Source organism: Phasianus colchicus, chromosome 6, assembly GCF_987193195.1.
Source record: "Phasianus colchicus chromosome 6, bPhaCol1.hap1.1, whole genome shotgun sequence".
Classification (NCBI taxonomy): Eukaryota; Metazoa; Chordata; class Aves; order Galliformes; family Phasianidae; genus Phasianus; species Phasianus colchicus.
The window spans coordinates 19,915,400-19,939,194 of NC_143441.1; the positions used below are offsets into that span (position 1 = coordinate 19,915,400).

The 23,795-nt window shown below is 41.7% G+C and overlaps 2 protein-coding genes across 5 annotated transcripts in view; both read left to right on the forward strand.

Moving 5' to 3' along the window:
- Positions 1–10: 10 nt before the first annotated feature.
- On the forward strand, positions 11–8,928 carry FKBP14 (FKBP prolyl isomerase 14). Its single transcript, XM_031590168.2, has 4 exons — positions 11–500; positions 1,713–1,864; positions 4,069–4,196; positions 5,722–8,928. Exons 1-4 carry the CDS (start codon positions 307–309, stop codon positions 5,878–5,880), a joined length of 633 nt encoding a protein of 210 aa, XP_031446028.1. The 5' UTR covers positions 11–306; the 3' UTR covers positions 5,881–8,928.
- A 7,637-nt stretch (positions 8,929–16,565) lies between these two features.
- SCRN1 (secernin 1) overlaps positions 16,566–23,795 on the forward strand; it is a 34,424-nt gene continuing 27,194 nt past the window's right edge. The window contains exons 1-2 of one of the 4 annotated variants that reach the window (XM_031590165.2): positions 16,566–16,782; positions 21,932–22,077. The gene's annotated coding sequence lies outside the window, so the exon portion shown is untranslated. Of the gene's footprint in view, positions 16,783–16,954; positions 17,233–21,931; positions 22,078–23,795 lie in introns of those variants that run through there. The other 3 variants (XM_090142628.1, XM_031590164.2, XM_090142629.1) reach the window with 3 other exon arrangements.

The window sequence follows — 23,795 nt, forward strand, 5'->3', positions numbered from 1 at the left end:
CGCTTCCTGGAACTCAGGACCCGCCCCCTTCGCTTAGCGACCCTCTCGCGAAGCGCCGCTTCCGACTGGGCAAACCGAGCCTCGGAAAAGGCAGCCAATGGGCGGCTGCTTCTGCTTGAGCTGAGCCAATCAGAGGACGTGCTTCCCCCTAGTCCCGGCCGGCACGAAATCGGGACCGCCAGCCGCGAGGGCCGCTGCCACGTCTGCGGGCTGGCCGGGCCGGGCGGCCGCCGTGCTGCCAGCAGCTGGCGGGCCATGGTGGCCTCGCGGCGCTGAGGCGGGCGCTGGGTCCGGCGGCGGGGCGGGATGGCGGCGCTGCGGGCCGCCCTGCTGGGCGTCCTGCTGGGCTGCGCGGCCGCGGCCCTCATCCCCGCGGCCGACGTGAAGGTAGAGGTGCTGCAAAAGCCGTTCCTGTGCCACCGGAGGACCAAATGGGGGGACATGATGCTGGTGCACTACGAGGGCTTCCTGCAGAGCGACGGCTCCATGTTTCACTCCACGTGAGTCTCCCGGGGCGCGGGGCGAGCTTTGTGGACGGGGTGTGTGCGTGCGTGCACGGGTGTGTGTGCGCGTGTAAGCGTGTGGTGCGAGAGGATGAAACAGGTTAGATGAGAGCTTTGCTATCACCTCGGCGCAAAGAGCCAGGAAGCTTGCATCGCTGGCAGACGCTGCTGCCTTTTGGAATCTGATGTGCTGTAAGTGCTGTACGTTCCTTAGCCGGCCCAGGCACATCGCATTCTGAGGGCAACTGCGATGCAAATACGAGGAGGAGCCTGCAAAGCCCTTGCTGATGGTGCCTTTCCTGTAAGGCAATGGGGTGCTAACAGTGGGAGACAGCGGGATGCTCACGGGGCCGCAGGCTGCACTGGAATCACTTGTGGAACTCATTTTAATAGTAACCGAAACAGACATGTTTCGGTTTTGCATGTTCACGGTTCTGCAGATGTAAATTAAAATCTCACTAATTTTCTCTTGTAGTTAACCCGCGTCTCTCAAAGGAGTTGTAGTGACGCTTTAAGTTTTTGCTGCTGACTAACTCCTGTAAGTGCTCTTACTTCGTGTTCAGCGCCTTTCCTGCATGACTAGGAAATGGGGCTTTGGGCTGTAGTTAAAATTCTGTGCCTGTCAATAGAGTGGAAGTGGTTGTGTTGTACCACCTGGTTACATTTGAAAAGGGGGTTGTCTGCCTGTTTTAAGTGCTCTGCATGCGTTTATTTCTCTTTTTCTAGGCATCTGTTGTGTAGTCGTTTTTTCTTCTGCTGGCTTTTTCAGAAGAGATGTGACTGACTCTTCTAAGCATGTTACAAGGTATACTGCAGTCATGGCCAAGCTGATTTGTGACTTGCGATTTACAAAGAGCGTACATAGCCTTGAACATAACTTCCAAGCATAAATGCCTTTCTAGTCTGATCAGTTCCAAAGCAAAATAAATGATCGGGAAAGTAAACACGAGGATCCAGGTTGCTCAGCATTGTCATGAGTGCACCCTATATGTGCTGTTTCATTCCTTTGCAGTTCTTAAGGCGCCTTGTCATGCAAGACATAACTTCTAAGGACTTTAAAATTTAGAACTTTCATTTTAGAAATACCAAGCCATCATATAGGCTTTTATTTTTTTATTGCGTAAATGTGAGCATCTTCCATCTGTCCCATTTGCCTCTTATGGAACTTGCTGTTTAAAGATTAAGTGTTTTATTCCTTTTTTTTTCCAGCCACAAACATAACAATGGGCAACCTATGTGGTTTACACTTGGCATAAGAGAAGCCATCAAAGGCTGGGACAAAGGTTTGAAGGACATGTGTGTGGGAGAGAAGCGGAAGCTAACTATTCCACCAGCCCTTGCTTATGGAAAAGAAGGGAAAGGTAAAATGCCTGAACTCCTTCTCTTGGTTAAATTGTTTTTAATCTCTATTAATCTTACTGTTTTTGACCGAAGAGGTTAACAAGTTTTCCATGTTGATATCATTAATTAAGGGGAAATTATTGGAGTGGGGTGCTCTTTCTCAAAAACTTGTTTACTGCAGAAAATACTCATTAAGTGTCTTAAATGGTGGATGCAGGAGAAGAATTCATGGCAGCAGCTGTGCTGTACATTCTGAGCGTAACTTCTGTTAGTGCTGAGCTCAGCAGTGCTCTGCTTTATTATTTATTTTCAGTCAAGCTTGAAGTGGTTACTGTAGTTAACACTTTGGCTGTTGCATCTGTGTTTGTGATAATAATTCCATGAACGTGCATGTGCAAGCCTCATTCTTTTTTGTGGGTTTCTTCTGGGAAGCTGAGGAACCTCCAGTTCTGCTCATCCTCTTATGTTCTTGAATGTTACAGTGAAAACTCACTATTTATTTCTCCATATAGGGGCACTTTGTTCTTTCCCTCTTACAGCTTTGGGCAGCTGCGCCTGTTACCCAAAATAAGATATGTGGGAACACTAGCAGGCAAGCTGATATCTACCAGAAATGTACTGAATGATGTGCAAGCAGATAAAAGCGTGGCTTGTAATGTTTTCTCTCAACCTGTGTGCTGCGGGCAGTACTTTTCTCCCCTTTCAAACATTTTCAGACAGACCCTTCTTTTAATGAGAAGGTCAGGACTGGAATGTGTGGTTAAATGAGTGACAGTTTAAATGATGCAGGAATGTTACTTTTTCTGCTTTATGCAGGGCACAGCTGTAAATTTTTTCTAAAAAAAAACCAAAAAACAAAAAACTAAATGCTGTAGAGCTCACCCGGTAATTACAGGCCTAATTGCCTTGACTGGGGGCTAACTGTAGTGCTTTGCATATTAAAGGCTTGCAAGCCTCGCTTATGTATTTAATGCAAGAAGGCTGAACTAGTAAACACTGCTAGCTGCCTTGCTTTGGGAAAGCACTGAATTATTTGAACATTTGAACCTTATGTTGCTGTGCTGTTGAAGACAGAATTCTGTTTTCTTCATACTTTCCACTGAACACACAGGAGTTCACTAGCTTCCCACCTGGTGCCTTTATTTCTCTGCCCTGAATGATGAGTCACATGCCTTATTCTGCAACCCTCAGGAAAAAAAAATTACCTATGTTCCAAACCCCATGCAGGCTACTGTGCCCTATATTTCCAGAAAATTCTGTACATGTAATCATCCTGGAGATCTATAAGCTTGTTAAATATATTCTGAACTGTAGCAACAAACATCACAGCTCCCAAACAGTTAAGTGAGGATTAATTTTCTCCTTTTCATTTCAAGGCATGCAAGTATTTTTGGAGTGCTTCTATCCAATATAGAAATAGGTTAAATAGGACCAAATAGGTCAGAGGAGCAAAGTTCGGTGCTAAATAGTCTTTGACAGTACCATCAGCAATTAGGGTAAGGATGTATCATGCTATTGAAAAAGCCAGAGACTGATAAACTCCAGGGATAGTAATAATGAAATGTTCTCTGGCACTATCAGAAAATTATTAATGTATTGACTTGCATCAAAATGAAATGATGTTAATAACCTTATGCAGGCTTACATGCCCAGTTTCTGTTGTGTGTTTGGAAGTAGTTCAGTGCTTTTTGTGCCACATTTCAGAGACAGCCATAGGATACTGACAGCTTCCCTTCTGCTTTTCTTGTCAAGAAGTGCCAGGATACCAGATGCAGAGGTAGCATTCAGTCCATCCGATGCACTGCCTTCTTGCCTTGCTGTCTGCTGGTCTGAGCTGTGTACTGAAACAGTGGCCACCTGACTTTATGGTCTGTTTCACTGCTTTCTGCACAGACTCAGTCTGGCTCTACGTATGGAAAAAGTGGTTCAAGAATCTTGTCTCATAAGTCTGTGATGACAGTTACGCTGAATAGGAACTCAGGAATACATGCTAGCCTCCAACAAAGCTGGTTGCATCTAAACTTGCACATGTGCTGCAAGGGCTGCTCAGGGTCTGAGCTACAATTTAAAATAGTTGTACTTAGCACTGTTACAGATGCTTATTCATTTTGGCTCAAAATGGAGGTTGCTTTGAAATAGTGGGATTACTCTGAAGCATGTGGCTTTTATGGTGCACTAAATGTGTATCTTTTTAACTTCTTTCTATGTTTGCTGTTCTGTGCAGGAAAAATTCCACCTGAGAGCACCCTGATCTTCAATATTGACCTTCTAGAAATTAGGAATGGACCCAGGTCTCATGAGTCTTTTCAAGAGATGGATCTTAATGATGACTGGAAGCTGTCCAAGCAAGAGGTGAGTGAATTACTTTTCTTGCAAGCAAATTTAACAGAATTATGTAGTAAAAATGTAAAGAAGGTAAAGCTTGGAAGCTTAGCTTTCAATAAAACTAAGTTGAAAATGCACAGCTATGCTGTACCAAGCTGAGCCTTGGATCTTGAGCTGCTGAACTGAGGAGTTTACATGCATAGGCATGTGATGGAAGTGCACCCCACACTTATGGAAAACTTGATGAAGTAAAATGTCTTAGAAATAAAACTACAAGGTTTTTTTTTTTTTTTTGGTTTTTTTTTTGAGTTAGTTGCTGCTTTACTAATAGACTAGACTTTGAAGATCGCCTACTGTAGAGCAGTCCTGTTCTGTAGTTTTCACTGCCTGAAGAACATTTATGGAGCACTATTCTGCATTATTCTCCTTGTTGCCTTTTATTTTCAGGCTTCTGTTTTTACAATGTGTGGATGCTACCCATAAGAAGTTAGGATAAACCACTAAGTTCATAGAATCACCAAGACTGGGAAAGATCTCCAAGGTCATCTAGTCCAGCTGTCCACCTGCCACCAATATTTCTCCACTAAACTGTGTCCCCTAGTACTATGTCTAAAGATTTCTTGAGAACTTCTAGAGATAGTGACTTAACCACTTCCTTGGGCAGCCTGTTCCAGCACCATTTTTTTTATTTGGGGCTGGTTCAGTTTGCCATTCCCTAGGAGGGTTATCTTTTGTAATGCACAGCAGCTAGGCAGTGTCAGTGTTTCCAATGTGCATATTACAAACATGAGTAATGGCCATAACAAAGACTGGAATGTGAAATGAATAAAACAGACCTGAGATGTGACCCATTTATCTTCCTGTTAACAGTCCACTCTTGCAGTTTCTGTTAAACAGGTTCTATCTATTTAACAAAGGGATGTGTTGCTATTAATATTCTGATAGAAAGCTTTGTGATTTAAAACACTTAGGCTCTTGGTAGTTAAACTCAGTAAAAATTGCTTGCCATTAGTAAATGGCTTGGCGTACATAACTGTTCCAGTGCTCCATTCAAAAACTGCCTTGAGTCTATTTGCCCTTCAAAGCCTTGAGATTTCTAGTAATGCATTGTAATGTGTTGCTGTTAGAGCAGTAAATGTAAAGATTATGGATAGATTTCTGTATCATTTTGGGGTTACTGTTTGGGTTTACATCTGCTAGTTTGATGAATTGCTAAGACATGAGAACGCTGTTTTAGTTTCTGACCAATTGGTAGCTATAATTTCTGCCTACCTGTTCATACTTTACTATATAGACATCAGATGATATGCTTTCCTGGCACAGTTTTCAGTTGTACAATAAAGCCACGGCAATTAGTCTGCTAGCTTTATTTTCTTTCATCACCAAACAGGGCCAAAGAATCTAGTTAGACAAGTTTTATTCTGTTGGTGGCATAGGAAGAAAAATAAATATTAGAGTTGGGATGGTAGTATTTAACTATTATTTCTTACATTCCAGTAGTCAGTTATTTTCTTAAGCATGAAGACATTAATTCTCATCTTTTGTCTAATAGGTGAAAATTTACCTGAAGAAAGAATTTGAGAAGCATGGAGCAGTGGTAAATGACACCCAGCATGATGCTTTGGTTGAAGACATATTTGATAAAGAAGATGAAGACAGTGATGGGTTTATATCTGCAAGGGAATTCACATATAAGCATGATGAGCTGTAGAAAAGGATGACATAATTTTTTTTGACACAAATGGCAGTGACTTAGACTGTCTGGTTCTCTTGTCGTCTTGATTCTGTGTTTTGGAGTTGACAGCTGCCAGTGGTGGAAGAGAAACGACAAAAAAAAACAAACCCACTCTTTTTTTATATTAAAAGAGAATTTCAGTTCTTTATGTTAAAAAAAAAAAAAAAAAAGATTTTAAACTATTTGTAAGTTTGAAATTGTACTTACTGTTGTGCAATGAAGACTTGCACATTTTGTGTTTTTTAAATTTTGTATTAACTTATTTTTTCAGAAATGAAACAAGGTTTCCAGGTATCAGACATCTTGAAAATCAAAATCCAGTACAGTGCCTTTCTGTGCTGTATTTCTTCAGATCATATTCAGTGACTTTTACATATGACTCCTAGTCTGACTTAATCAATTATTTGACCTTCTTTCTTGTATGTTACTTCTTGTAAAGCAGTGTGCTGACATTGCTTGCTTTCTGCAGATTTTGAAAAGTTACACTAGAAAGCATCAACACCTTTTAAGACAGCTGAGAAACTGATACAAAGCTGAATGAGAAGAATGGCTGTCCTATGCTGATTCTGCTTTTCTAAAGGGAGAATACCAAAATAGCTGTTTGCATCACTAAAGAAAAAAAGAACAGAAAAGTAGGAGTTAAATATCAGACCTTCTCATTTTCATATTAGCAGTGTTCTAGAAGATAATGTACTATTTTACAAATAGCAGTTCTGTTGTTCTGCAGAGGTAGTGTCCTTCATTTCCTTACATGCATTGGTTTGTGAAGAGATTACATTTTCTTCACCTCAGGTGTTGAGAGACATCTAAAGAAAAAATTTAGCAATTTTTTTTCCCCATTTTCAGAAAGGAAGGAGCATGCTAACATGCAGGTCAGTATGTCCTGAAGAACAATTTGTGTTGCTTGCCAGCTTTGCTACTGCCTGAATTGTAGAATTTGTCTTATTTTTTGCACCTTTGCTGTATTTTCACAGGTAGCAAAAAAGTTATGTGAGTCTTAAGTAATAAAGTGACTTTAAAAAAAAAAAAAAAAAGTAGAAATGTGAGGTAAACATTCTGCTGCTACATCTTTATGGGGTGGAGATGATGAGGATTTCAACTCCGTCTTGTGTGTTTGAACCCTCTCTAGAGAGAAGGGAGCTTAGCCATCATCCATGGGCCTGAATGAGTGGATGAGGCATCTCTTAGAAGGATTTAGCCCTTATTCTTCCAGCTCTAAAATGGGTTTTTGAACAGAATACTTGGATTTAAAAATACTGTCAGAGGCTTTGTAGGGACATGAGGTAATGAAATTGTACAAAATCAGTATTGCTGCATTGTTCTAAGGCAGGGGAGGGGGGTGCATTCAAGATTCTCAGCTTGATGAAAATTTTCTCTGCAATCTAGCATTGCATGTAAGTATTAGAAGACTGCTTTATTATAGACAGCAAGGATTTCTGTACAGTGACTGTGCTATGTGAAGATATGCAGGGGTGGAGCTCTTGTGTTCCAGCATTTGGTATTTTATGGCATGTGGCCTACATGATGTGGAGTTTTCATATTTTATTTTAAACAGCATTTTTTTTTCCCCTTCTTTCATGATGTCTAGTTTTCTTGAACCTATTTATTCTTTAGTTCTGTGGCAGTCACAGTAGTATGGCATAGGATGCTACTTCCATTTGTTCTTATGCTTGTTGCCTGTCCTGGTTCTTGTGAGGAAATAACGAACAAGTCATCTTACCAGTCATGAGTTTATATAAACTTTTTTTTTTTCCTTATTGCTCTGGAAAATTTGTCTTGCCTGACATTGTTTGTGTGTTGAGCATCTTGATTTCTCCTACGGTCACGAGAGCACTAGGCACTTGAGAGTAATTCATCACATTTATATTGTTCACGTTCTGTTAGGGTAGATGCCTTATCAATTAGAGGTGCCTGTCTTTCCCCATTAACTACATGGGGAGAATAGACAATTCCTGCATCCAAGGCCAAGAATGTCTAATGGGTTATAAAGTTGACCATTAAGGCAGTACTGCTTAAGATTCAGGATCTGGTTGGTAACAGCCAACCAAATAGAATTACAATGTGTATGCTGTGGGAAGAGTAGAATTGAGACTTGGAATGGGTATGTCAGGCTTTTAGATCATCTGCAGTATTTAGCACACTCACTGAACATCTGGCTGGGAAATGAAAGCATAAAAGCATGAAATAAATCTTGACCCTGATTACTGGCCAAATACTTAAAATTTGAGCTTTTTTAATGGATATGAACCTACCTCTTCAGTGAAGGCCAAATGTTTTGCTTGTATTCAGTAGGAGTTTAGAGTTGGTGAATACTGTGAAATATGCATTATCTTATGTTTAGATTTTTAAAATATTTCATAAAAATAACTTCAAGTAAACATATACTGTAGACAATTAATGCCAGCAGAGTATTAAAGCTGCAAGGCCAAGATGATTTATTTGGTGTGCTGCGCATATATTTATGCAGAGTGAATGGGTTTTAATGCTTTTCTTGGTAGCTATGTTACATTTCTGAAATTGAACTTACAAATTTTTTAAAAGTGCAAAATCAGCAGCAGATTTCAGAAGCTGCTGCAACTTCATTACCATTTGCTGTCATTCAAGTCCTTCTGTGAAAATGAAGAGATTTCTTAGGAAATAACTGCCTGTCTTACCCTCAGCTGCATCTGGTTGTTAATCCCTGGGGCATCCTGCTGCAGTGTCAGCAGGAGCCAGCTAGCTACCTACAGGAGAGCAGAGATGAGCAGCTGCTCCAGCTCTGATGGGAGAAGGGGTGTTGGAACTTCAGTGGCACTCAGTAACACTCAGCAACTGGCTTCTGTGCAAGCTGCAAGTTCTAGTTCCATGAAGAAACAAACCTTTGCTGCTTGTCTGTAAGATGCCACACTTGAAATAGTGGAGGTGATTCAACAGGGTTGTGAGCATGTACTGGATTGTTCCTCTTGCAGCTTGTAGCCTTCTTCCCACATTTCTTGTTTTCTGGTTGCAGAGGAAAACACTTTTTTTTTTTTTTTTTTTTTTTTACATACAGCAGTCTGTCATTCAGAGCTATGACCTAGCAATTACAATAGGAGTTGCTGTTTTGTGTACTTCAGAGCCCCTTTTATTTGAGAATCCTTGATAAGCAATGCAGTGACACAAGAAGGCTTTTGGCAAAGCTTCAGGAACGGTGTTTACAGTCTTAAGTGTTTTCTGAAGCTTTCTTCTCTGAAATCAACTGACATAGCAAATGGTGCTAAAGCTAGAGGAAATTGCTCTACTGGGTTTCAAGTTTTTGCTTTTTAATATCTTATGTCTGTGTTATCAACAACATTTCTGGTATTGAAGTGTTTATGATGGGGGTCATAAAACTGCAGTATGAAGTACATATTGCACAGCTATGATAATTTATTGTTCGTGATACTTAGATCAAAAATGATCTGTGGCATGTTTGAGAATTCCACGTAAAAATAGGTGCTACAGGTCAACCATTAAATTACAAGTGTCTTTGTCATATGTGCTCTCCAAACCACAGTCTCTGTTGCTGGAGAGTCTACCTCTTGATCCAGAGATCTCAGCCTGAAATGGCAAGTATCAGCAGGGTGGAGAGAGCTCACTGATTTGGGATGTTTCTGGGAAAAGGAGTGAAGCTAGGGCAAGTCTGATAAAGCACAGTAGAGTGATTTGAGAAATGCAGAAGGCTTTGCTTCCTCAATCCTTTGGCATCTGATTCCTTGGCAGAAAACACTGGCAGCCACTGATACAGGTACTGCACATTGGAAGGCAGCGGGTTCCTGATCTGACTTGGGTTAGAAATTGCTGCTTCAGCCAATTTTTTTTTTTTTTTTTTGTGGGTTCTACTCTTACCACAAAGTTTAATTCACACTTTCAAGGTTCATTAAAGAATATTCAGAATGGATATTCTGAGTTTAATGTTGTCATAAAAGTACCTCAGCCTCATTGTAAAGCTTTTGCAAAAACAAACCATGAAATAAACCCAAAACAGAGCCTTCTTATTTTCATATAATCCTGGATAATTTTAGCTTCTCCTGAAAGCCAATCATAATGCTTACATTCTGTGCCCTACTTTTCTCCTGGTGTTCAAGAAAAACAACTGTGACATAATGATCTTTCTTTAGCTATCCTGCTTCTGCTCTTATATCTGTGCTTGATTCTGTCCACAGTTTTACTCAGGAAGTTAACTAAGAAGCTCAGTAAGAAGCTGCAGGGACAAAGACATCCATGCTTAGCTTTCCCAATCTGCAGTGAGCTCAGATGGGAAGCACCTTTCATTGCATGATTTTAATTCCCAGAGCTTCAGTTCCAAAAGTAGACTGGTTTAGCTTTTACTTGATTTGGAAGCCTTGTGTTATTTTCTATTTTGAGTGATATTAAAAAAAAAAAAAAAAAAAAAGCTTAATTTAGCTGAGAAATTTGCTACTAAAATATATGATAAACTGAAACTTCAGCATGTGAGGCAGATTATTTTGTGCAATACCCTGTTCTTGATGGAGGGTGAGAGTTTGTCCAGAGGGATGTGTCCTCTACTAGAGAAACAACAAAATCTCTGAAGGCTTACATTAAAAATTTGCTGGCTTGTTATTTACTAACTGAAATCCTTTTCATAATGTTGTTAGTAACACATCATGTATGTGGGAGGGATTTTAAGCATATGTGCTGTGTATTCCTTAGCTCTGTCCTTGCGAAGGGCTGGACTGAGCCATAAGTAGAAACCAGGGAAAATGATGTTCTGGGGCTTTTGCACATGTATGCATGTTTGTTGTGGAGGTGGTTGCTTTGTTTTCTTGTAACTGCTCTGCATCTTGACTGGGTAAACAATGAACAAAGATACTTTAAAAAATATTAGGGTTTATTTGGCTGCTGAAATCTGGTGTAGCTAACTCTTCAGAGCTCCTCAAATCTCATTTATGCTTTCCTCTAATTTAAAAATTCTGAGGCTGTTCCTACTACTGAGAGCTGCTCTTTGTATTAGGTATGATGCTTCTAATTTCTAGTTTGTGTTGTGACCTGCTTAAGGAGATTGAATGATGCAGGATAATTGATTTCTCATCTCAGAGTCAGACTGAAAGCATTAAATCAATTCTGTCCTCTTACATTTTGTTGCCACTGAAATTTCTTTAAAGGAGCTGATACCCATCTCTTTTGCATGTGTGGCTTGCTGCCTCTCTGGAAGTAAACAGCACAGCTTAGATCTGGTATCTCTAATCTGCTGGGCTATGATTTTAGAGAACAGGTTTTCATTCCATAAATGCAAAGCAAAATACATTAGTGACTCCGTGTCCAACTCTGGGTATGGAGTCCATATAGTTATACCTAACAGACTAACAGTAGCTTAAAGAAAATCCTGACTTTCTGGATTACTCTTAGCAGCTTTGATGAAAATACTGTGTTGTGCTCCTTCCTTTTAACAGAAGGATGCAAATGCAAATTGTTACTATTATTCCAGCCCTTAGAAGAGCACTTGCCATCTTGTTCTCATTGCTATTGTCACTAGTTGGGTCAAAATCTGGGAAACAGAAACAGCCAGGGTTAATTTGGTAGCGAGTTCTGCTATAGCAGGGTTTTACAACCTCAAGCTGCCATTCACAAAGCAGTGGGGCAATGTGAAGTCAGCCGTAACCTCTGCACCTTGCCTTTTCAGTAGGCAGCTGTGGGAGAGCAGTACAGAGGCAATAATGTCTCTAGATAACTAAGTGAAGTGCTGTCAGCCAGGTCCTGCTGTCACACTGCAGCCATAGGGTGTAAAGCTGAGCACAAGCCTGGGGAAAATACCCTTGGCAATGGGAGAGAATAGAAAATAAAAAGGCAGGGGGGCAGCTTGTTGTGCCATCCCCCTTTTCTTGGCTGATAACCACAGCCCCTATAAGGAAGCTTAAAAACTTTTGGGTAACTGATTGCTGGCATTCCTTTGTTAAAATAAGTGCATAACAGCATGCAACCAGTGTGAAATAACAGAATTTGAACTGTGCACTATCTTCCCCACCAACTCTTCTCTACCATTTTCCAGTTGTACATTGTAGATGAGTCCTGTGGGCTCTTCTATGAGCGAGAAATTCTGACTTGGGAATATTTGTCCAAAATGTAAGCCCCCTGATATGCAGAATAATAACAAAGGCTGCAGAAAAACATGCCTAGATGGGACGTGCCACTGTTCAGTGTCCCAGCTTATGAAGTGTATGGAATGGTGAAAAGTGGTTGCTGACACATGTTTGACTTGTAAGTGTACTCGGCAGACCTGTTGCTGTGGTAACTAATCAGAAGACTAACCTCCTCCAAATGAGTGCTGTTTGCATTGCACCAGATGGCTCATACATCACGTAGTGGCATTTTCTGTCCCTTTCATTGCTGTTCAATCTTTCCTCTAAGTGCTGTGATTTAATTTGCAGCAATTTAGACACAAATTATTCAGATATGTGACATGCTAAAATATGATACAAAGCTGCTTGGGTGGATGCAACCAAAGATCTACTATTTCAATAATGATATATAGAGAGCACATGGTTACCCAGTATATTTCTTGCAGAGAGAAGTGAGACCATTTTTTCAATTCATTGCTCTGCTACGAGCATTTCTGCACAGGCAGCATACTAACAATGAGAATATATATATGAAGGCTAAGGATAATTTCATTAAAAATTCTGTATTTTTATTTTCTGATTTTTATCTGTTGTTTTTTTATATTGTTTTTTGTTTTTATTACTGGCTTATTTTCTCAGAATGACTGATCTACTTCTTTCACCTTTCACTGTTTATTATTGTGAGCTACTGTCAAGAGATTCAGCCTAATTGTTACAGATTCTAACTCGTAACTATAAAGTCTGTAGGCCTAAAATTTTTCCTAAGTCAATAATAATAAATATGCCTCATGATGACTTTAGAGTTATGAAAATAAGTATGCTGTCACAGATAATTATACATCATAAATGTTCTAGTTTTCCTGTTTTAAAAATCAAGTGATAGACCAGTACTTTTTTGGTAAATCCAAACATCACCCCAGGAAAAGGCAACCTTCTTGAACGGGTGTTTAGCTGTGTAGTTCAGTGCTGAGTCTGACAGGTCTCTAGACATCAAGCATGCCCTGAATCCTTGTGGTGTGCTGGCTTCTTCTGTCCCCATGACTCTGGTTAGCAGTTGTGCTTTGTTATGTCACTTCTACAATGGAGAAATGAATTACTTTCTGTGTGCATGAGTAAGAACTGGGCATCTAAGCATACCATTGTGCCTGCGATGGCATCTTATGTACAGCTGCAGCCATTTACATAGCCTAATCTTCAATGGTATAATTGGATAAAGGGGGTGCACCCAGGATTTCTATCTTTGTAATTCAAACAATCACTGAGCCCAGCAGATGTGATCTCTGTATCAGAATATTGCACCTGCTGCATTCTGCCTTTGTTATGGACAAAACTCCCAGAGTGTGGGAGAAGTACTCTCAACTATCTGCACCAATCTCCTGACTATAAAAAAGAAACCAACACCCAAGTACCATTGCTAATTTCTGCTCTTCTAATTTGTGTTATGACATCACAGCTCATCTGAATTTACTGGCCTATGCTATGACTATTATCCTAGAGGTTCAGGGGTGGTTCAGGGTTACACAGTTAGCTCTTCTGCACGTAGGATGATTTTTGCTTCTGAAACTCACTGCAAGTGGAGTCCATTAAGTTTAGTGGAATGCCTTTATGGCTACAGGTTTAGAATTCTGACTTAGCAGTAGGCAGCTAATTTTTTCTGTACAGCACTTACTCATCTGATTTTTATGTGCTCTGAAACAATCCTCCAACAGAGAGGACAAGGTTAAGATAGTGGCTTGAAATATCAGAAAAGAATACTAACAAAAGGGATTTACTGGCTGAACTCACCTTTCACAAAAACATACTGTGGTGCATTTTCATATATGATTTAAAAACCTAAGTGGTCTTTTTTGTTGCCTGCATTAAGCTAATTTGTTTCCTTCTAAACTGCTGAAAAAAAGTCATTTAATTGACTGTATGTATGCCTGCACGTCTGCTCTCTCACATTTCCAGAGGGAAATATTTTGGAAAGGAGGAATCAAATTTATTAGTACTAAGGAAGATGGATACTAGTTCTGCTGAGTAGGCTTTGATCTCCAATTGAGGAGATGTTTAAAGGACATACAAACAGTGACTTAAACTGTGTGTTGCTCTGATTGGTTAGTTTTTTCACACATTAAAAAAAAAACAAAAAAAAACAACACCAAAAACCAAACAGAACAAAGGTTCTTTAAATTTCTGTTCTGTAAAGATGTGTCCTTCCTGTGTTCCTTCAATGTTGCATTTTTTACATATCCATAAATTCTGATGTCATTATATTAAATGTGATGAACAAATAATAGGTGAACATTATGGTTTTGTCCTAACCATAATAGTTTTGTATTTTTTTTTTTATGCAGCAATCTCCATTCAGAGGTTTCAAAGATGCAGCTGTAACTGAAAGCTCTCTCCATTTCATTCTGTCCATTTCATTTATGAGGCAATTTAATTGCCATGAGGTTAACAAGCAGTAGGCTTATGGCAGAACAGCTCCCCTGATTGCCAGGACTGTGCTCTAACCACTCATCCTTGCTGCTTTACACAGTTCATGACAGCTTACACAGAAAAGAAGCATCAAGGATTTCTGTGTAGCCAGTGTTCAGTCATTCAGTAGACAGTCTAATAATTCTTAGGTAGATTATACTCAGCCATAATCATCTCTAGAGTAATTAGGAGAACAGACTTAGTCATGTAAGTGAGCATAATAAGGGCAATGTAAGTGGTGTGTTATAGGATATAATTTAAAATTCCTTCTAAATTGTACATGTTCTTTTCTTTTGCTATCTTTCTGCTTCTCAGAAGCGAGCTGTCTGTGACGTAGTTCATCCTTGATTTTATTCCAGAACAAGGAATTTGGGTTGTTATGTTTAAATGAAGTTATTACAATTAAACTGGTATAAACTCCTCAGCTTTTCAGTATTGGTTCAACAATTCAAATCGCCTTACAGTCAGGTATTTCAAGTAATAAGTATCCAGCCTTTTTTTCTACTGCACAACTTCTTAAACTGTAATTCTGATCACAGCAAACAGTTCAGCACAGGAAATCAAGGGTCTTATCTAAAATACATTATCTAAAATACACAATAGAAGATCTTGGAGTATCAAGAGCTCCAAGAAGCTATTGATCAGCACTGTGCTTTAATCAAGAGCACTGAGCCTAAGTGGTGACTTCTGTTAGTCTCTATTCAGGCTGCTGATATACTCAAAGAAATGTGCAGATGGCACAGCATTTTTCATTCACTGAAATTTAAAGTGTGAACAGCAATTATTTATTTATTTGTTTGTTACTAATGAAGATGCAACTTCTGGTCTGCAATGGTGTCCAAAGCTTACCCATAATTTCTGAACCCACGCAGTCTCATGGATCCACATTGTTTAAGGTGGTGAGAGGAAATTACTGCCTCCATATATGGTTCCAGAATTTTTCCTTTTGAACTTTCTTTTCATATGAGATACTGTATACAGAACCTGTCTGCCTTTTTGACTTTCCTTTGTCAGGTTATTAAGCTAGATCTAGTGGTCTACTAAGCAATGTGATATTCAAGTGTCTTAATTCCCACCTTGAAGAGGTGAGTGACTTGTATTCAAGTTGAAAGTGACTGTTGGTCCTGTGGCTTTTGTGGTGATTCATTCTGCAGATCTGTTAGGCTAGCCTGGATCATGTTAATGATTCTGGCTTCTGAAAAGGAATAGGAACTGCTTTAGTAGTTTAGGGGAATTGGACTAGATGAGCTCCAGAGGTACCTTCCAACCCCTCTGATTCTGTGAAATGTCCTGAGGAATCCAGCTCTGACCACAAAACTGTGCAGCAGTAGGGAGCACACTGTGACAAGGAACTTGTCGGCATTAAGTTCTGCTTACTTGAAAGTATAAAACCCGTGATAGGAGACAATCATTGAGAATAAACCTCTTTAATTTATCTGGAGCATAAAGCTCTTCTATAAATTTCTGTATTTTCTGGGCCTTCCACAGATTCTACACCGGTACACAAGCTTTTCATCTTTACTTCTTTCTGCTCTTTGGCTGGAAAGCTCTAGCTGTTAATGTTCTTTTTTTCCCTGCCTTCTGGTTCATCCTTGCCTTTCTGTCCTTCTTTCCAACTTCCTTTCAGCCTTTTCATCCTCCTACCAGACATGGCAGCCTCTTCTGCACACTGAACGTCTGGGCTGGAGATGATGCTGGCTCCTACTGCCTCAGTCGGGGCTGGTTGGCAGACAGGGCAAGCTATCCGATCCCTGCGTGAGGGTGAGGCAGGCTGTGCCCTGTACTGGGGCTCAGAGGGATGGGTGCTCAGGACCACGGAGCTGGCAGGTCCTCGGTGTTCAGCTCCTGGAGGGGTGACAGCCCAGTGTGCCGCATCCCTCGAGGCCAGCCGAGAAGCCCCGATCTCGAGGCCATCCTCCCATCTTCATCAAGCGTGGGAGCCGCAGGACGGGCGAGGACGCGTGGGCCGCTCCGTACCCAAGCACGCCAAACGCGGCCACCTCTTCCAGGCGCCATTTTCGCGGCCCCTCCGTGGCGTCGGTGGGACCCCCGGTGCGGCCGCGAGGAGCCGCTGCGCTCCCTCACACGGGGGCGTGGGGAGACCGCCGTTATCACAGAGCCGGTGCTGAGGACGGAGCCGACGGGCCTGCCTGCCGGGACGGCGAGGCGCAGAGCCGAGACCAGCGTGGGGCCGCACAACCGCCGCGTCCTCCGCGGAGCCGCAGCGGCCGGGACTCGCGGCGCGGAGCGGTTCGGGCGGCGGCTGCGCGCGCAGGGGAGGGGGGAGACCGGCGGGGACCGCAGCCAGCGCCAGGCTGAGGGGAGCGGAGCGCAGCGCCAGGTGCGTAACGGTGCGGGGTCGCCGCGGGCAGCGCTCGATGGAGCGGGGCGGCGGTGGGCGGCGAGCTGCCGGGCGCGGCGGGTGAGACGGATGGAGGCGGCGGCCCCGCTTCCCCCCGGCCCACCGCCGTTCCCCGGCGGCTCCGCGCACCTGCCGCGGGGCTGCGGAACATGGCCGCCTCGGCCACCCATCGCCATCCCCTCGGTGCCACCCCGCCGTCCCTCGCCCTCCGGTTGACGGCGGGGCTCTCCGGTGCCCGCTTTCCTCGGGCTGCCCTCTCTGCTGGCTGCTTCCCTTCTGCTTTTGAAGCGAGCGGTGCCTGCCGTTTTCCCCGGTTCCTCTTCCACCTCCCGCAGCCCCCCTTCCCCCCGTTATCTGAAGGTGCCTTTTCGCGTAGTCACCTTGGAATGTGGCCGCCCCGGTGCCGTTTCCAGGCGCTGCTGCTCTCAGGTGGGTGCGCGATGCTTTGCTTGCACAAACGGCTCCGTGCGGAGTCCGCAAAGCTGAGCTCTTGATTTATGCTGCTCTGTGATCGACCTGCCTAAAATGAAGTCGTTTTCTCCGGTACTGATAATTAGGGAAGAGAAAAAGATCTCATTACAGCGGCATCCCAAGCAGAGGGGAGCTTTACTGGGCCCTGAGCCTGTGAGTGTGCAAGTGTATAAATCCATCAGCGTGAAAAATTTCCTTGGTGCTGTGGGTGAAGCTGTCCATACCTGTAACCTGGAACTTTAAATACAGTGATCTTGGATTGTATTGCAGTAGAGTGGGTTAATCCTGAGATGCAAGCTGATTGTGTGTGTTAGATTTACTCAGCAGTTCAGGAGGTAATAGCTACGTGAACCTGTGAGGAGTTGCATCCATTATAGGCCATTACCGTTTATACTGTTGGTCTAAAAGCTGCTATGGATTAATGGACTTAACACACCTCTAGGCATCCAGTTCTGTTCATGACATGCATCCTGAACCCTCCAAGCAAGCAAGCAGAAACCTCAGAACAAACCCTCTCTGTGTATTTAGGAACCTTGTTTCTGTGAGCACAGAACTTCAGCCTTGATTCATCTCATATCAGAGAAAATTAAACCATTCATAGTGCTATAAACTTTCCTATGCAGTTTAGGTCCCAGAGTTTGTGTGGACAGTCTGAAAACAGATGTAATATTGAAGAAAACCTGGTGGATGGAAAGAAATCCTTTATTGACATGAGTAGGGTTTATCCGACCCAGAACAGCATTTCTGGTGCTTGCAGTTTGAGATCTTTTTGGAAGATATTTGTAACCTTTGTTTTCCTGCTATGGTGGGGCACTGTTTAAATTTCTTTTGCTTACTCTTGCTGAGTCTATTTTTGGTAGAGGTACCAATTTGTTCCATCAACCATGCAGATTGCATGTGGGAAGGTGTGCTAGTTAGCGCTAGGAGCTTCCAGCGAGAATTCCCTTGTTCACAATGGACTTAAAGATCTGTGGAACTAGACACTGTCCCGGTTGTGTATTAGCTTTTTCTTCATGTAAAGTCAGTAAACTGAGAAACAGAATGGAGCTGAGGTCCATGACTGTCACTCTAAGGTACCCAGGTGGCTGGCTTCTGCCACAAGGTATTTTATTATGTGGTAACTTTTGCAAAGTCTGTTGCTAGCATTGCAACATTTACTCTTGTTTTGAGTTATATTTTAATCAAAAGTGAAACTTCCGACAAGGCACTTGGATGCTTTTTATTTTACCCCTTGTTAACACCACAGTGTTGCTAATTTGAAGGGACTGCCAGTCAGTGCACATCAGCCAGTTCTGTGTGGAGGTGGGCATCCCTTCCTGTGCCAGATCAGGACTTCACTGTACAGCACAACTGGATTGTATAAAGATGGAGAACTACCCTGATAAAAACTGTGCAGCAGTAACACTGTCTCACAATGAACTTTTGTGCTGTACAAAGATACTTTGGATGCCAGTAAGTCCTGACTACATTCCCTGCCCAAGTGGCAGTAGCCGAGAACTTGTGCAAGAAAACAAATCCTTCCTTACCAAAAGCAGAGGCACAAATATGATCCTAGGTCTCAAGCTGGAATAGCAGCTACAGAAGGAATATAGTTCTGTGTCTGCTTGGAGACTTAATTAAGTGCGCTGACATCCACTCAGTGAAGAGTTGGTGGTATAAATAATGAATTTTCCCTGCGTGCACAGCCTGTAATGGAAGTGAGAGTGAAATCTGTTGTCTTCTGGATGGCTGACCCTAATTTGTTTTTAAATAGAATTAGTTTTCATCAGTGTAATGTGAACTACTTGAGGCAAAAAATAAGATCCCATTTGCTTTTGAAAGATGTCTGCTATGACAGGATGGTTGAGGGCTTATTAGACAATGAAAATAGAACTGGTTGATCAGAGGACTGCAGACTGTCTAAATGGCTGAGATCTTACCTTATGTTAGGACTGTAAATGCTGAAGAATTATGCCAGTATCTAATTTGCTACACAGATATAAAAAATCCATCAGCAGTCTTCAGGATCATCCCAAATTTCCCCAGGTACAGCAAGAGAAATATTTTCAGTTCCTTTCAGTCCTATTATGCATTCGTTCAGTAAAATGACCGAAGGGGGTGTGCTGTGTGGGAAAGCTTTGAAATGTAGCTAGTTTTTATGCCCACGTAGGGAACTGCTACATCTTACAAGTAATAAAAGTGAAGCTACTGGAAAAAAATGGCCATCCCAAACCAATAGCTAGAAATTTTGAGGTTTTGCTGATATTCTCCAAACTGCAGTAATTCCTTCCGATGTAGTTAGTGTACAAGGAGAGCAACTGACTCTGAGAGAAGTTGAGCTTGGTTTGTGAAATTTCAGCTGCTGCTTACTCCTCTTAGATACTTCTCAGACAGCTGGAGAGACAGCCAATCAAAACTGAGTTACAGTTCTGTAGGATGTGGCACCTTTGAATGGTAAATTTGTGCCACTCTTCTTGAATGGTAAGGAAAGAGTCAAACAGACTAATGATGAAACATTCAAACCATAGGAACACACATCTCGCACAGTTTTGTGCTTTATATTCAGGGCCAGACTCTGCTTTTCTAATTTTTTAATGAATGCAACCTTCCTCTTTTCTGCTAAGTCAGTCTTTAAAACTGTCCAAATTGTCAGTTTAAAAAAATAACCTTTCAGTTTCTGCTAAGATGGGAACAATATTATTATTGTGCCTTTCAGATTGCTGTCTTTGTTCTGTGCCTGAAGCTGAATGAATTTTGCTCTTCATTTCTGTTTTTGGAAATGTTGCTTTTCTGCAGGATCACATGTCTCTGTGCATAAGATGCTAGACTTGATTTGTAATGGAAAGACAAGCTTGTCTCAGGCACAGGAAGTGTTTTATTTTGAAGGTTAAATCATTGGTTCAAAACCAATGGCTAAACTACAGTTTTCACAATTGAGACTGATCTTCTTCCTGCCTCCCCATTAAGAACATGGGAGAGGTAAGAGGATGTAATGTATGGCTATTTGATACAGTCTTTCCTTCCTGATGAGAGAGCATTAATCCAAATTTGGGGAATGTTGTTCAGGTGCTGCCTCCGAGTTCTTAATTGCAGAAGTTTGCTGCAGATTAGGCGACTTGTCCTTTCTGGTAGCAATGAAAACAGATTTACTGGAATCTTTAAACATTACTGAATAGTTCAGAAGTATTAGCACAGCTGGGCTTCTGTTTTGTAAGAGCACAAAATACAGTGAGGAAAAGTCGTGCTTTTATACACAGAAACAAACTGCGTGTCTTTGTAAAAGGCTTAATGTGCTCTCTGGAGTTTAGAGGCAGCTCAAATACCTTTTGCAATATAAATATTAAAGAAAACATTGACATAACCAGAAAGCATTCAGAACTTATCAGCAAAAGTTTAGCAGCCTCTATATTTCTGGTATCCAAAGCACTTGTCCCAGACCAACTTTAATTCCAAGAAACTGTAGAAGTGAGAGTGGGGAAAAGTAGTCTATATGATTATTGAAACTGCTGTGAAGGTTTGAGATGAAACCCTAGTGTGACCCTCTCAGCTTTGTGTTTGTGGGTACAGGCTGGAAAAGGTGTGGACAGTTTCTGGAGATGACAATAAATAATCAAGGACAATCACCAGCGTGCTTGAAATACAGGGCATTAAGGGGAGTTTAGACTTCACCCTGTACAGCACAATAGTTGTATCAACAACTCTTGGAGACAAGCAGAAAATGTTCAAAGAGTGTCTGTTGTAGTGTCTGATTGTTTGAAGAGCATCTTGTGCTGCCAAGGTGGTAAAGGGATGGGAGCATCTCTCCTGTGAGGAGAGACTGAGAGCTGGCACTGCTCAGCCTGAACAACAGGAGGCTGAGGGGGATCTCATCAATGCATACAAATATGTGCAGGGAGAGTGCAAAGAGGATGGATTTTGCTCTTTTCACTGGTGCCCAGTGCCAGTACAAGGCTCAGTGGGCACAAAGTGAAATACAGAAGGCAGCATCTGGACACTGGGAAACACTTCTGTACTGCATGGGTGACAGAGCACTGGCACAGACTGCCCAGAGGCTGTGAGGTGTCCTCCTAGGAGATCTCCAAAAGCCATCTGGACGTGGCCTGGGCACCCTGCTCTGGGTGTTCCTGCTGGAGCATGGGTTGGGCAGATGGACCCAGAGGTGTGTGCCAACCTCAGGCGTTCTGAGAAATGTGTGGAAATGAGAACAAGGGTAACCTGAAGATGAACTAAGAAAAAGAGAAAGGGCAGGAAAGTGAAAGTCTCCTGCTTAGATATGTAGCTGCTAACAAACTGCTTCAGTTGTGTGAGAAGGAAGATCAGTGGTGTTCTGAACAAACTTGGGCTGTGGGTGTATTTGAGAAACTGCTGTCCTTGTTGTATTTAAAATTAACCAGGGGAGGTTCTAGGAAAAACTGCTACCTAGCAAAGTGAGCAGATTTAAGTTGTAGCTGACTGCTAACCGGCTTCCCTCTTTGGAAACAGAATTTAAGATCGCAGTGGGGACTTTTAGGATAATTGTGTGTTCAGTACAAGGCTGTAACATTTAGCTTGTGGTGTGTAACTGTTATATGCAGCCCTGCGTGAGGTGTAATGTGTTATGGAGTGTTACAAAGTAGCTTACTCCTGTGTTATACTTAGTGTTACCAAAATGGCAATTTGTTTTTTTTTTTTGTTTCAGTAACTGTTGGTAAATTTAAAGAAACAAATCAAGAACCTGACAGATAAAAGTGACCCCATTTTATGCCGAGGAGGACTTCAGGATTCTATACAGCATTAGATACCTACAGATTTTTTAATTATTTTCCTGAACTACTCAGCCTGGAGGTACATACAAGTCTGCCTTGAATACCTTAACTATTCCTTTACTTCTTTTTAAGCATACCTGGCTATATGTTTGGTGTGTAAATAGAAGAAAATCCAGCAGTATAGAAAGAAGGTTGGTGTCTTTCAGTTGCCTCAGTGCATTTCAAATAGACACACTTGTGTTTAGAATAGAAAAAAAAAAAAATAATATCTTTTGCTTACTGATATCTACTGTAAACCTGCAAGTTATTCAAGATTTTGGCTGGTCTGGCAAAACATCAGAATCAAATTTAGAGCTCTGAGCAATGACTTATCTAAATGTAGATGTGAACTCTCAGTGTTTGCTGGGAAGCAGCTAAACTGACATCACCAATGTAGCAAAAGTAGTACACCGAGCAAAATACTAAATTGCTTCATTAGACAAGCAGTTAGGGCAAATCACCAACACGTAGTATTTCAGTTTAATCATAATGCCCAGATGGCTCACAGTGGGTGAGAATTGCAATTAAAGTGGGGCTTTGTCTCCATGTCTATCTGCAAGACACCTCTGTGCAACTGAAAATGTATGCTGTGCTAGCAAGTCCTGCAGTAGGTGTCCTCCACCAGGTGCATTTTTACCAGCTGAACTCATTCCAGCTTACGGTTGCTCAGCCTTCCTCAGTGGTCTAAACCATGTCTGTAAAGAGGGGCTTGTGAGTATAATGTAGTGCGTTTTCATCTTAGCTGGCTGGTGATTCTTGTGTAAAACCTTACCTGAATTAAAAGGTTACGTGAGGTCCTTACAGTTTGCCAGCCCTCATTGTGTTGACAGGGGACACCTTTAGCACAGTGTCTCTTGGTGATTTATTTTTTTTTAAGTTGAACATATGTATGACCTGTTCATGGTTTGTAGATGAACTCAGGTGTTTTCTTAATAGCCCACTGAATGGCAGTTGTTTGTAGCCTTTACATAAGAGGCATTATTTCTTTGGTTTAATGTTGGAAGCCTGCTATCTTTTCTCAAAAATGTGTTCTCAAATGGTACTATTTAAAAGAAAATGTCAAATTTGAATAGTGTACAAAAACAGCTTTGCACATCTTCCTCCCCATGCACATAATGCTCTTTCAAAGAAATTAGTAGCCATTTTGTGGAAAGTTTTGGCTGTGTATATTGTGTCTAATGTATTGAAACGTGTGCATATGTTTTTACCTGGTCAGGATATCATGGAAGGACAAGAGGAATATATCCATTCATTTTTGCAGGAGGGAACTTCTGATAAATTCCGATGCAATGATCTGTGAAATGATCTCAGGAATTGGTGCTGAGTGCTATTTTAACAAGCACTGCACCTTTTTCTTCTGGTGTGTGTCAGAAGGTTCAGTGAAGGGAGAAAAACTCAGTTATAGCAATGTACACAAGATGAGCTACAGTGGCATCATAGTCCTGAAACCATTTACACTTTTTATGAATAACTGGCATTAAGAACATCTACAATGTTTGTGCTACCATACAAGCATTTTAAAGAATATTCATATTAGCCTGCATAAACAACTAAACTGCAATCAATTAACTTTAGGTAAGAGCAGCAATGCAGACAAACCACAGAGGAAGTAAAGTGCCATTAGTGCTTCAGTCTCTCTGATCTGAGTAGATAAATTGACAGACAGTTGTTGTTATAACTGTGTTTCCAGTTACACCATTGTCCTCCGCCAGGAATTCCTCAAACACGTTTTCTCTCTTTTTGTCTCTCTTTTCTTTT